General features: G+C 28.1%; 1 protein-coding gene across 12 annotated transcripts in view; it reads right to left on the bottom strand.

The window, feature by feature from the left end:
- ClC-c (chloride channel protein 3) overlaps positions 1-13,799 on the bottom strand; it is a 137,168-nt gene that overhangs the window by 3,796 nt on the left and 119,573 nt on the right. For all 12 annotated transcript variants that reach the window (XM_075373899.1, XM_075373898.1, XM_075373902.1 and 9 more), the window contains 3 exons: positions 10,127-10,473; positions 7,943-8,153; positions 4,732-4,895 (listed from right to left, as the gene is read on the bottom strand). In XM_075373899.1, coding sequence (XP_075230014.1) covers positions 4,732-4,895; positions 7,943-8,153; positions 10,127-10,473 — 722 coding nt within the window. The remainder of the gene's footprint in view (positions 1-4,731; positions 4,896-7,942; positions 8,154-10,126; positions 10,474-13,799) is intronic.

Genomic DNA, 13,799 nt, shown 5'->3' with positions numbered 1-13,799 from the left:
AATTGACAGATGTAACCATTTAAGTACAAGATTGTTTATTGTACTGTCACGATGAATCCGGTGGCATACTTAGGTAGGTACATTATCTAACTTTGAAGCTGACGCAATGAAAATAAAAATTTTCTGTTATTTGCAATAGGCAATTTTTGAGATGTTCACAATTTAATTATTGTTTTTATTGTTAAAATGTTAGAAAGATCATGTTTAAAATTTTGAGAAATACATTAATTTGATGATTATTTATGCTGAATGATTCACATGGTACAACAGCAGTTCTACACAACCATACTTTTACGTGTATTTTGATACAATATTCTTTATATTATCAACAAATTATTTTTGAAAACAGCCAACTATTCTACTTGTCCAAGCAGTAAGTGTCTGCACACAGAATGGAACATGTGTTTTTTTAGAAGTTGGAATTATTTATTTGAATCACTGTGACCTGACTCAAACATTTTTTCAACAAAGTTATAAATTAAAACCTTGTTGGCAGAAATATACATCAGGAAAATATTCACAAAAATTAATTTTGACCTCTTTTTCATTGGTTAAAGCTTTTAAAATGTAAAAAAATGATACACACATACACAAAGTAGTTTGCAATAAAAGTATTCCTAAGAGTGACAACTAACACTTAATGTACAGTAAATCTATTTTGGGTACTGAGTACCCAAAAGAAATTACTATTTCTTTGGTTACATACTGGCTATGTTATCCTTCAAACTTGCAAGTTTAACCTTGTTAAATATAAATATTGTTTTATTTCACTTGCATTTTTATTTTGTGTTTACTTAAGAGGATGGTTATTCTTATTGACATCTATAATAACTTACATTTAGGGTTAATCCATTTGAAGTGTCCCAAAAATCATAAGATGGTTGCTTGAGCAATTAAAAAAAAATTAAAACTTACCCACTTGTTTTGTACATGTTTCAGGATCTTAATACTATTTTATTAAATTTTTTATTTAAGCAGTTTACGGTGGCAACCATTTTTGTTACAGTGTGCACATCTATTTTTGTGATTGTAAGGGTTTACGGAAAAAATCAAAACTAAAAAACTATTGGTCCTGGAAGGATGAAACAAAAAGCAATTTAATCATATTTTCTCAATGTAAAAGATTGCTCCAGTGGTTTATTTACCTATCTCTCTTATATCTATAAGAAAATTACCAATAAATTTGAACATGAAAAATGGTGAAATTTCACTTTTGGTAATTTTTTTCAAGAGGCAGGGATGGCATACACAGTTTGAATTTTTAAATGTAGGTGTACATGTTAGTAGTTTTACCATAAATAATATTAATGGTGTTATACTTACTCCTAAATTTTTATGAATTTTTAAAACCTAATTTTAAAAAAAAATTCAAATTTGCACAACTTGCAGTGTTTTTGTAGATGTTTATGGCAAATAAAAAAGTTTCTTGTGTTTTGTACTAATACAAAAGTTATAACCTCTCAAAAATCACAAAAACCTGTTAAAAGTGATATCATTTTGACTCATTAAATAAGAGCTCCAAGGAGGTTTCTTTCCTTCGTTGCACTTGACATTTTTTATATTTAGCCCCTATGTTGTTAAAGTTGACATTTTCAATATTTATATAAAATAGTTTCTTTTAAATTATTAGATAGGTTGTAATTTAATGATAACTTAACACTACAGTAACCTAATACAATTTTCATTCAATAATCCTTGTAAAACCTAGCCGAACTGAGATTTCAATGAGTAGCCTAAATCTTTTTTTGAGAATTCATTTTTATTTTTATAGTGGTTTATTTTTGAAAACACTATTGAAGAAAAAATAAATTGTAGCAAAATTTTAATGTGGTTAATCAACAGCTGTGATATCTCTTCTGATAATTCTCTTAAAATTGTGTGAGAACGACCTGTCACTGTAGTTAGTTCAAGTGGTGTCAACTTTCTCAAGACTTGCAGATTGGTACCCACACTCCGTCTTGTTGAGACTTTTGAAATGATGTATGTGGTCCAGCTGGGTGGAAAAAATGAACCTGCACATTGACATTTTCTAGGCTAATATCTACCACTTCTATCCACCACTGATCATCATAAACACAAGCAATAGAATTTTTCCTTAAGTGAAAGTGGTAAAATACTTGACACAGGATGGTCTTCATAGTCCTTGGAGTCTGAAGTAAAGTAACATCTTACAATGCCTTCCGACATAAGAACATACTTATGATAGCTTCTAATACCTTAATTTTTAATTAATTTCGATGGAGGTGATGCACACCCAAAGTGCTACAAGCAGCATTCAATAGTTCAATATTGTGATGTGGGGCAATGTATTACTCTTGATCTGCACATTCATGTAGTTCTTTGTTCCGCTGAGAAAAAAATACCTTTGAAACCGTTAAGAGACTTTCCAGGAACTAAATTTAAATTTGCAAAAATGTGTTTTTTAAGAGCTTGCTCTAATGTTATTTGTCTTAAGTTTTTCTTAAATGTTTTTTCATGTGTTCTCTAAGACTCACAACAGAACTGTCCGTCCATACAGGTGACTGAATTTTACAATAACCTTTTTTCATGATATTTATATTACTAGTGAAATCTGAATTAACACATAAAAAAATAAGTTGTTGGTTTTCATCAATAAATTCACATAAATTCCTATGGAACATTGTTCTTCCATTGTTTTATGTGAAATTACTTGAAAATAATATTAAAATTTAACTGATTTTAAAATCTGCAAATATTATTAAGTAAAACTTATTTATTTAATAAACACTTCCAAACACAGGATGAAATTTGAGACCATCGGTAAAGATGTGAACAGGTCACTGACTAATGTCAGACTGACCAGACTGTAAATGCAAAGCTAAATGATCCAACAAGCATAAATGAGCATGTTGCAACATGAATTTTCCTGACGACTGGAAATGACTTAAGTGTCTGTTATTACATGAACACTGCAGTTGAATGGTTCAAACAAGTCTATCTCAACTATAGTAATAAGTATAAACATATTAAAGTGTCAAGAAGACAAGAAACCCCCTTGGAGCACTTATTTAGTGAGTCAAAACAGTACCACTTTTAACAGGTTTTTCATATGATTTTTGAGAAGTTATAACTTTATTAGTATAATATATAACAAACTTTTTCGCTTGCCATAAACATCTAAAAAAACACTAAGTTGTGCAAATTTAAGATTTCCCATCAGAGTTATTTGAATTCTTTTAAAATTATTAGTTTTCAAAAATTCATAAAAATTTAGGGGTAAGTATATCACCGTTATTATTTATGGTAAAACTACTAACATATACCTACATATAAAAAATAATTCAAACTGTATGCAATACCTACCTCTTGAAAAAATTATCAAAGTGAAATTTCACAGTTTTTCATGTTCAACTTTATTCTGAATTTTTATAGAAAGAAGAGGGATAGTAAATAAACCATTGATCAATCTTTTACCTTGAGAAAATATGAATAAATGTTTTTTGTTTCACCCTTCAACGACCAATAGTTTTGTAGTTATGATTTTTTCCGTGAACCCTTATAATCACAATAGGTATGCACACCATAACAAAAATGACAGCCACAGGTAAACTGCTTAAATAAAAAATTTAAAAAAAGTAGTTTTAAGGTCCTGAGACATGTAGGAAACAAGTGGGTAAGTTTCTTTTTTTGAATTGTCAAGCAACCACCCTTGGGTCACTTCAAACGGATTCCCCCATTATCTAATACGGCAGACCATCCAATAAACAATTAACATTCTATTTCTGATATTACACAAATCTCGGAATATTAGAAATTAATTAAGATGACATAAAATTAAATATATTACGAGAAATATTACATATAAAAATACAAACAAAATTTCGATTTGACAAACCATCAGGCAGTGTCTGAGAGAGATAGTTTTATAAAAACTGCATCAGATAGTATCACTCGTTTAAATTAATACACAATTTTCATTATTTTAGCATTTTTATTTTTAAACTACTATTATGCAATAACAGAATTATTTTAATCATGACTGTATATATATATATATATATATATATATATATATATGTATTTTTTTTTATTTTTATTGAAAATGCAAATAATTGATTAATATATTGACTACTAATAAAATTTAATATTAAATCACCAACAGTAAATAGATAAACTTACCATATTACTTCCAAGAATTAATTTTTGCAAGATCATATATTTTCAGTTGGTATTTAATTCTATAATTACATTAAAATAATTTTTTTTATAATTTGTGAATTTTGAATTTGTCAAAAATGCAAATTCTGCTGTACAGTACTGGAATGATACATTTAAAATGTGGTATTTTCCTTTGTTCTAATGCCATTACTGCCAACCGTTAGCTTGTATTTTATTATGTTTTTAATTAAATCATTATCTTCGAATGTGATTTGGTAGTTCATTAATTTATATTCATAAATGTAATATCCCTCGAGTAAGAAAATCGATTCTTGGAGGTAATATGGAAGTTTAACTTAACTTATTTACTGTATTTTAATGGTTTAAATTTCATTTAATATATATATATATATAAAATAAATATTTTAAAACATAAACACTAATCATTTTTTGGTAAAACAATCTCTCTTTGTTAAAAAAAGAAGAAAAATACTCATTTTCTGTTGGACTTTGAATAATTACCACTGAGCATCTTCCACAAAAAAATTTGATAAATAAAACCTAACAAATACTTAACACTATGAATGATCCATCATTATCAATGATAATTACCAATTGCTAAATTAAGATCTCTTCGAAGAACAAATCCAACAAGATACTGTGACTCTCTGGATACAACCACTGGGAATCCATTATGTTCAGTATCCTTCAAAAGAGCCTCAACATCATCCACAGTCATGGACTCTTGAGTGAGAACACTAAGTGGTTCACTTCTCCTACAAATCAAAGTATCAACATTAAAAATCTTAACTCTGGTTAAAGAAAATTTTACTGGAAGTTTTAGAATTTATTTTTAAAGAGAAATTTTCAAATATACTAAGCCAAGGGTAAGAGCAGTCGAGCTGTATACTTTTATTCCACTACCATGACTAAGTCTTGCATTATTTCTCAATAATCAAATAAACATGTTGAATAGCTTTTATGCTAAATATTGTACAGATAATGATGTATCAGTAGATGAATTATTATCAATAAACTTTTATAATAAAGTTAATAAAAATAAATAAATTTTAAATAATAAAAGAAAATGAAACTAGCTAAAATTTTAAAGTAAAACTTGGAACATGGCTGCGTATCATAAAGTACAGTATCACAGTACACTTGAAGTAGTAACTGTTATGAATTATTGCAGTTCATAATATTTACTTTATATAAATATTCTAAATTTTGTTTAAAAAATGTAAGGTTCTAAAAGTGGAAAAAAATGAAAGAAAACTTTTAAAAAGATTATCACATCTCCTGGAATAAAAGGTTTGTTTCAAATAATAAAAAAACAATTTTAAATAAATTTTGAGGATACATTTTTTTACAAAGCGATCCTGAAAGAAATGCCTTCTTCTTAATAACATTTATAATTTTTATTTGATCTAACTATGCTGATGTAACCATTACTGATATTGTTATCAATATGCAAAATTATATTTACAATTTCTAAAAAAAAAAAAAAAAAAAAAAAAAAAAACGAAAAGCGAAGAACAGTGATTGAATTCCTGGAAAAAAGGAATGTCAAGCTCCAGAGATATACAAAGGCTACTGGTATACATATACTAAGATTTAGATGTACATTATATCCTAAAAATGGATAAAGAGGTTTCAAGAAAGGGAAAATTAGTGTTGGATAAAAAATAGAATGGGAGGCATGCAACTCTATGTGAACAAATGAATGAATTAGTCATGTTACCATCCAGGAATTGGGCGGTGTAATGCATTGTGACTAAAGAAAAAGTATTTTTTGGCTAAAGAAAAAGTATCCCTGTTCAAGATTGATCACAAGATGCATAACTTGTGAACAATGTGAGCAAATAGTGGATGTTGGAATCTTTTGAACAATTACGAGATAAAAAAATATGTCACAGTAAGATGGTAGAAACGTATACAAAATAATGACTGATATTACTTGATAAATCACTGATATTACTTTGATTAATCACATTATTTTTAAGTATTTTGACAGCAAATTTCACATTTTTCCCACTACAATTAACCCACTAACTGCTGTGCATGGATACATGACTTCAATTTCCATTCTGCATTGCTAAGATGTGTAACAACAGTGTGATTGCATATCTAGTTATTTGTGAACTATTTCTTATATTGTTTTGCAATGAAACATATCTTTTCTTTTCTTTTTTTTTTGAAATTCATTATCAGCTATTTACTTGTCTGAGGGAATGTTGTTTTGTTAATTATGTTGTAAATGTTTTGTGATTATATAACTCATACTTTTAGCTTTTTTTTTTTATAGTTAATTGTTAATTTTAGTAATAAAGTATGTCTAAAATAATGGCTATTACTTCATACATTTTGTCTTAATGAAAAAAGATTATATTCAGGTTTTTCATAATAACAACTATAGTGATGATGAAGAGATGAAGATGATGATCCTGATGATGAAATAATGAATTCTACATTTTTACAAAATGTTAATGAGGTACATGATTCTTAGGCTCCTAGACTACTTGTGAAAAAAACTGGATAAAAAAGGCAACTGATTAAAAAAAAACTACTTTTCTTCCAAAAAGCCAGCGTAAGTCATTCAAAATCTGCAGTTAAAGAGTTAAACTGCTTTTAAGAGAGGGGATGATTAATGATATGAAGAAGAAGAGTTTACCTTCAGAATGCCCTTTGTATTTTCTTGAGTTCTTTTGTAGTAAAAATACTTAAAAGCCTGAACAAATCCAAATCCGTAGTTTCCTACTAAGTTTCTGTAAAACTTATTATATTAAAAAAAACTGCATTGTTTTAAGTTTTATATGTAATTTAAGTTACACATGAATACTTTAAAAAATGATGCATTAGGTTTATTTAAATATATCTTAACAATAATTGTTTTAAAAGTATGAGCCAGATAAAAAAATTGGAGCTAGATTTAAAAAAGAATATCATTTTACAAAATAAAAAAAAAATCTATAAGGTGTCCCTTACATAAAAAAAGCATCTTCATAGATGGATCACTTTTAAAATTGGATCACCTAGAGAAGCTGCAGCTGTTTTAACTGTATAAAATATTTTTTCAGCTTTTTTTGGACTGAAAAAAATCAAATTCTGCAATCATAGCAAGCAACTTGACACAAGTCATAGGCCTAAAACGGCATAGCCACATTAAAAAACAAGCATCCCTCATTAGGCAGAATAGAGAATGTAATCACTGATTGGCTTTGCACCTGAATAGACTATTATACTCTCACACATCCCAAGTCATGTAAATTACAAGAAATATTCAGCCTTTATAAATGAAATCTTCACTACAGTCAACGAAGGAATTGACTGCAGTGAACTAGCAGGGTCCTCCTGGAACTCTGTTACACAGCCTTGAAATAAATCTCTCAGAAAAACTTTTGGTTTTAAACTAATCAATTTTTGTTTTTGTGCAAAAACAATTATGAATAATATAACTATTACAATTTGTATCTTTCATAATAAGTTAAAGCTGCACTGTCAATATTCTATGAAAATGTGGCACCTGATAGAACTCTATTTTTTGTCATAAAATACCATAATACCATCATAACTTCATAAAACAGAATTGTATTTATATTGAGTGAAAATATGGCAAAAAAAAATTCACCTTTGATTGGATGAGTATTATTTAAATGGTGAAAGAGAGTTAAGTTTTCTGACTGGGTTTCTATGAAAAATAAATAAAAACATTTGACTGCAATTGATTAAAATCTCTTGTTACCTTTTCAATAGATAAAAGCTAGTACATAAATATTTACACTTAAAATTACAGCACATCGAATACAAAAAATAAAATACTAACTTAGGTTGCATAACATCTGCTGCTAGAGCAGTGTGAGCAAATTCTTCCTTGCTATCCAAGAACGGATACCCATTCAAATTAATGTGAGCATCATAAATACCCTGACGTCCTAAAGCATCTCCAACCCATTTGCTGGCCATAGCAGCAGCCATTAACGGCACAATGTATCTAACACCACCAGTCAATTCAAACATAATAACAACCAATGACACTGGAACAAGAAAAAAGTTACAATTTTATTTTAATACAATAAAAATAATACTTAAAAACTGAATTTACCAAAAGATAAATAAATATAACAGCATGTTTGGTAAAAACAAGATATTTATATTAAATGCATTAAGTGTGATATTCTTTTCTTATTATTCATATATAACTTTGGATTATTCTGGATGTTAAAGTACAACACAATTCTTACTTCAAAATAAAAAATATATATATTATTATTTCAATTATAGTCAATGAGGAAATCATGGTGTAAGAATCATTCCTGCCATATTTCTTATGATGATAGTACTGATGTTTTAAAGTATGAAAGGATGAGGAATTATTGAAATGTCTGTTTAGAATAGAGAATGAAATTTTGCAGTCTATATTAAAGTTTATCACTAAGAATGTAGTGTAACTAGTCATTTTATGAGTTAAAAAAATATTCTCTAATAAATAAGCTATTATAGTGGTAGATGTTACTTAAGAGGAGGGCCAATTCAAAACTTTTATGTTACATTTCTAATGTTGTGTTAATGTTTATGTATGTGTGGTTTGCTTTTACAATGTATTCTTTACAATTAAGCAGTGAATTATGCTTAGTTTTAATGTTCATTTCAGGGAGAGTTCACTTTCTCTGGGTATCATAACATGCTTCCATACACCCATATAATCTCTATACAAGCTGGAATCACACTGTAACCAGATTAAATTAACTATTTTATCATCTTCAGACAAATTTGTCTTAATAATTAAGATTTTATATAATTTTTATGTTAGCAAATCAAATGGTTATTTAATTTTTTCTCTTATTATAGAAATACTGTAGTTAGATTTTAAATTTTAGGGAAAATTATCTTTCAGACACCTTAAAATTCCTTGTGCCTCAGGCTTAACTCTTTTTTTTTAAATAAGATAAAATTTTATAACAGTAGGTACCTCAGCTGTAAGTTAGGCTTTTTTACAAATTGATTAGGAAACAGATTCATTGGATATTACTCATACATACAGGATCACTATACCATCAAACACAAAAGTTTCAGAAATAAGTATTAAAAAATAAGGAATAGGAGAAGATAGGAAGGGAAATTTTTTTTAGGATGAAAAAATCACCTTCCCCTCATTTCTAATAATAACTGCCATAATTCTATTAATGATGAACTTTTAAACAGATCCTCGGTCAAACAAAAGTTTTAATTTACTCTAAAATATAAAATAGTTCCCTCAGCATTTAAAAAGAAAATTACAATTTTTAAAAGAAACTAATAACAATTATTAGGAATAAACTTATAAAAACAACTAAAAAAGGAAGGAATAAAAATCAAAATATAGTGAGATTGAATTTTTCAGAGTACATTGACTAAAATATCATTTTTAAACTCTGCAGACAGAACAATAATTATTTTAATGCAAAAACAAATTGTTTTACAATTTAAGGCAAGTGACAATGATGCATGTATGATGAGAAAAATTAGCTGTCAAATCATCAAATTAAATAAATGTATTTTCCAGATCCAGATTGACACAGCTTATCAAATATGCAAGAAACTAAAAAAATCTGACTATATATCCTGGGAAGAAACTGAAACTGAATTTGTGAATTGCTGAAATGTTACATTTCTTAGATATGTTGTATCTAGAGTGACATAGCCCTTTTTTAAAAAGTGTTTGCAGATCATAGAAAAAACTGCACAATCTAGTTTTAGTAAAAGCACACAACAGTGTCAACCCATTAAATATCTTTCAGGGATATTGTTTTCATTAGAAATAATGTTTGAATAAAAAATAAGAAGAGTTTTTTGTGACTACTTGGTAGTGTTAACAAAATGTATATTCAAAAATACATAATTCTACACCAATATTCTTCAGAATTTTTAATTTTTCAAAAGACAGAAAGAAAATTACATAATAAAATAAAAATAAAAATCCAAATTAAAACTTTTGGGTAAAACATAAAAAAAAGAAGATAAAAGTTACCTGTCATTCTCGTAACGCCACCAAGTACTGCAGCAGCACCGACCATTGCATATAATCCTGGTGTTATACACTCATCATTCGCTTTACATTCACCAGAGAATATCCATAAGTGTGGATAATGAAATGCAAGTGTTTGTACACCAATACCGACAATTCTTCCAACAATACCACCCAAACATAATGAAGGAATAAATAATCCACAAGGCACTTTCATGCCAAAAGTAAAGATGGTCGTAATAAATTTAAATGCTAATGCTAAAAATAACAACCAAACTGCTCCATAAATTCCTGGTCCTGGAGATAGCGTAGGTTTCCCTGTGGTACTACTATTCTCATAATTATAATCACTAAAACAAATAAAAATGAACAAACTGAATGAAATATTATTGTGAACTAAGTCTAAAATATCTATGCTTCATTAATCAAATCAAAATAAATTTTCAAATAAGGATAAAATACAGTTAAAATACTAAATACACAGTTCCAAAATAACTCTTAACACGTAAGTTTGGGAGAGAAGTAGAAGAAAAATATGTTGTAATCTCTCCTTAACTAACTTTGTTTTAAATTATTCTAAATATTTTATTTCTCATTTTTTCTTTGTATTATATCTCTAAAAATAAAAAGTTAAATTAATTTCTGACCAACATAAATCAAAGGATATATAAAAGAGCAGTCTAAATTTATATAAAAAAATATTAGCATTTTCAATGACAAATAAACTGAACCAGATATAACACAGAAAAAGTAAAAGTAAAGTATAGTATCAGTTTGTAAAGTAAGGTAAAGTAAGCAAGTAAGTATTTACACAGTAAAGTAAGGTTAAAGTATTATCAGTTATTTTTTTAACTTCCTTGATGAGACTCTAGTATTACCCGAAAGATAAAAAGCATTTTGATGGAAGTAAAAAACTTATGAAAATTTCCCTGAGCATTTAATCCCACTACTGCTCAAAGGGAAACTACCCTTTACTTGATCATAAAAAAAATTTAATACCATCAATGTTTCATCCCTCCACATATCAAACTGAAGTATTATTACTTATTATCATACTGCCCAGTAATAACTATCATATTTACATTTACTAATTATAAACAATACATAATTAATTTTTTTATAACCTTTATTTATACTAAATTATTAATTTTTAATAATAAACAAAAGCTTACTTGAATTTTCTCCATGCATCTAATTCAAACTTCTAGCAAGTTCACTATCCTCACTAAACGAATCAGTCACTTTCACTATCAGCGTCTATATATATAATATAATGTTCTGTCATTTCATCTATCAGTGGTTCCAGATTTTCATACTCTTTTTCAGTATTTTTTTACTTTTTCACAATAGGGTTTCCAGTCATCTTCATTTATGGAATTAATTTTTTCTGAAGTTAATATTTCAACATTTGTGAAAGAAAATGTTGTGTTATGACTCACCTACATGTCTTTTTACCGCTGACCACCATCTTGATTGGATTCAAATCAGGATGGTATGGTGGCAGTATTAAGAACATGATGCCCATGTTTTTCAAAAGTTCATCCAAGTGATATTTTTGTAATTTAGTTTTATGTAACTTTACTAATTCATATAAGTGTGGTTTCAGCATTTTTGAACTATACAGAATATGGGTTTTCTCCAGCCAATCGGTCATATCTTTTCTTCTGGAGTTAGAATTTGGTGCTTTATCAATACCTGTATTGTGATAAGGGGTGTTATCAAAACTACTACTGATGTTGGTGGAAGATTTAGAATAATTTTTCATGCGCCCATTTCATGAAATTGTCTATATTCATGTTGTCATGGTATTTGCCACTTTTCAAACTGGCTTTTCAAGTTATTAATGTGTTCGGACTAAAACTGATTTCTTCTCCAGCATGAATTATTATTAAACGATCACCTTATTAAATGCACATGAAGTCCCTCAACAATACCATCAGACCACGACTCTGTTGAACAATGCAAACTTAAAACGTACGTTTCATCCAAATAAACAATTGTAGCATTGATTTGTCTATACTTAGCCATTGCCTGCAAATATTCAATTCTCTTCCACCTGATATCGAATTTCTCAATTAAAAGTTTCTGTTTTTCAGTTTTACACCATTTGAAACCTAACGCTTTCAAAATAACAGCTAAAGTTGATTCACTGTCTTCAAAATCAATAAATGACTGAAGTTCATCCCTTATTTTTTTTAAAGTATGTAATTCATTCTTCTTTGAATGAAATCCATTAAATAACTGTTCTTTTAACAACACTTAAATCAAAACTGTCCAATCCACTGACAGGTTTCTAACATCGTTTATACTTTTTCGGCGTGCTGAAAGAACACGATTGGGATGTTGATTGAAGAATCATGTCTTTTTTTTCTCTACTGAGGTTTTGAACCTGTGTTCTTGATATCCCACAAGGAGCAGCAGTTTTTTCTTTGCATTTTTGAATACCAATTATATGTTTGTTGTCAGTTAATTTACCTACTTTTAGAGCTTATTTTTTCATAAAATCATAAACATTATTGATAATTTCACGTGCTTGACTCCTAAGTATTTTTCTTAACTACGGATTTAAATTCTGCCATAACTAACTGCACTAACACATGAACAAAAATAATATATTACAAAACATTTGCGAAAAAGAATGAGTAATCATAAAACAATATGACCACACAAAAACGCTATCCTTAATATCTTCACTGAACACGATATAAAGTGGACAAAATTTATCTCTTTATACACATATTGTGTACAATAAATGACGGATTTAAATATAATTGAAAAATGTAATTTCTAACTGCATGTATAAATTTTACATGCCTGTGCATAATACCAATCAGAGCATTAGTCATTGTTAAGGAATTGTTATTGTTTACAAGATTGAGTCATTAAGCATTTTTATACATGTAATTAACTCAAGTGGAAAGAAATGAACACATAACAACATAAATGTATGAGTGCCTGTATTGGTTGTAAGCCGAAAAATAAAATAAAAATAATTACATGCAAAAATGTTTTGGAAAACAATAATATAATGAGATGTCAGCACGTGACATCACAAGCTTGTAGCTTCACTGGGGCAACTATACCATGTGCTATATATAGATACTAGCAAGTGTGTTCAGTAAGCACTATCTCTCTTACTCTTATCACTGTTCATGCGTGTACGTGTGAAATAAATATTTTTTATATGTGTATTTCATTGTTAGTTTATATTTCTTATTAATAAAATATTTTACCATTTGTGTTCATTCCGTACACGTTATTTTGCATCATTAATAATTCATATAATATTGCATAACAAACTTTGCTTCTGTTGAGTGTCCACACACCAACGCACTCATTATTATTTCGCTGACAAATTAGATTCCACTGACATCAAATGAGTTAAGATTTATAAGGTGATTTATAGAGTATGTTTTGTTTAATATGTTTGATTTGCATACAGTATCATTGAATTAATCTTCCTATCCACGATCATATATCTAAATATTAAACCAAAATTATGGTTAGCTAAAACAAGATCAAAGAAAAGCTTTGTTTTACTTTAGTAGATTTATGATTAGCAACTGAAGTGTAATATACGAGGTCTGTAAATGAAGTAATGAGACTGGTTCAGAAAAACTTTTTATTTGCAATTCAATTATACATGGACTCTATAACCTTTGAAATAATTCCCTTG

The sequence above is a fragment of the Lycorma delicatula genome, chromosome 8 (assembly GCF_047948215.1).
Source record: "Lycorma delicatula isolate Av1 chromosome 8, ASM4794821v1, whole genome shotgun sequence".
NCBI classification, from domain to species: Eukaryota; Metazoa; Arthropoda; class Insecta; order Hemiptera; family Fulgoridae; genus Lycorma; species Lycorma delicatula.
The sequence above is the reverse complement of the archived record's forward strand: the minus strand, read 5'-3'. Positions and strand labels throughout refer to the sequence as shown.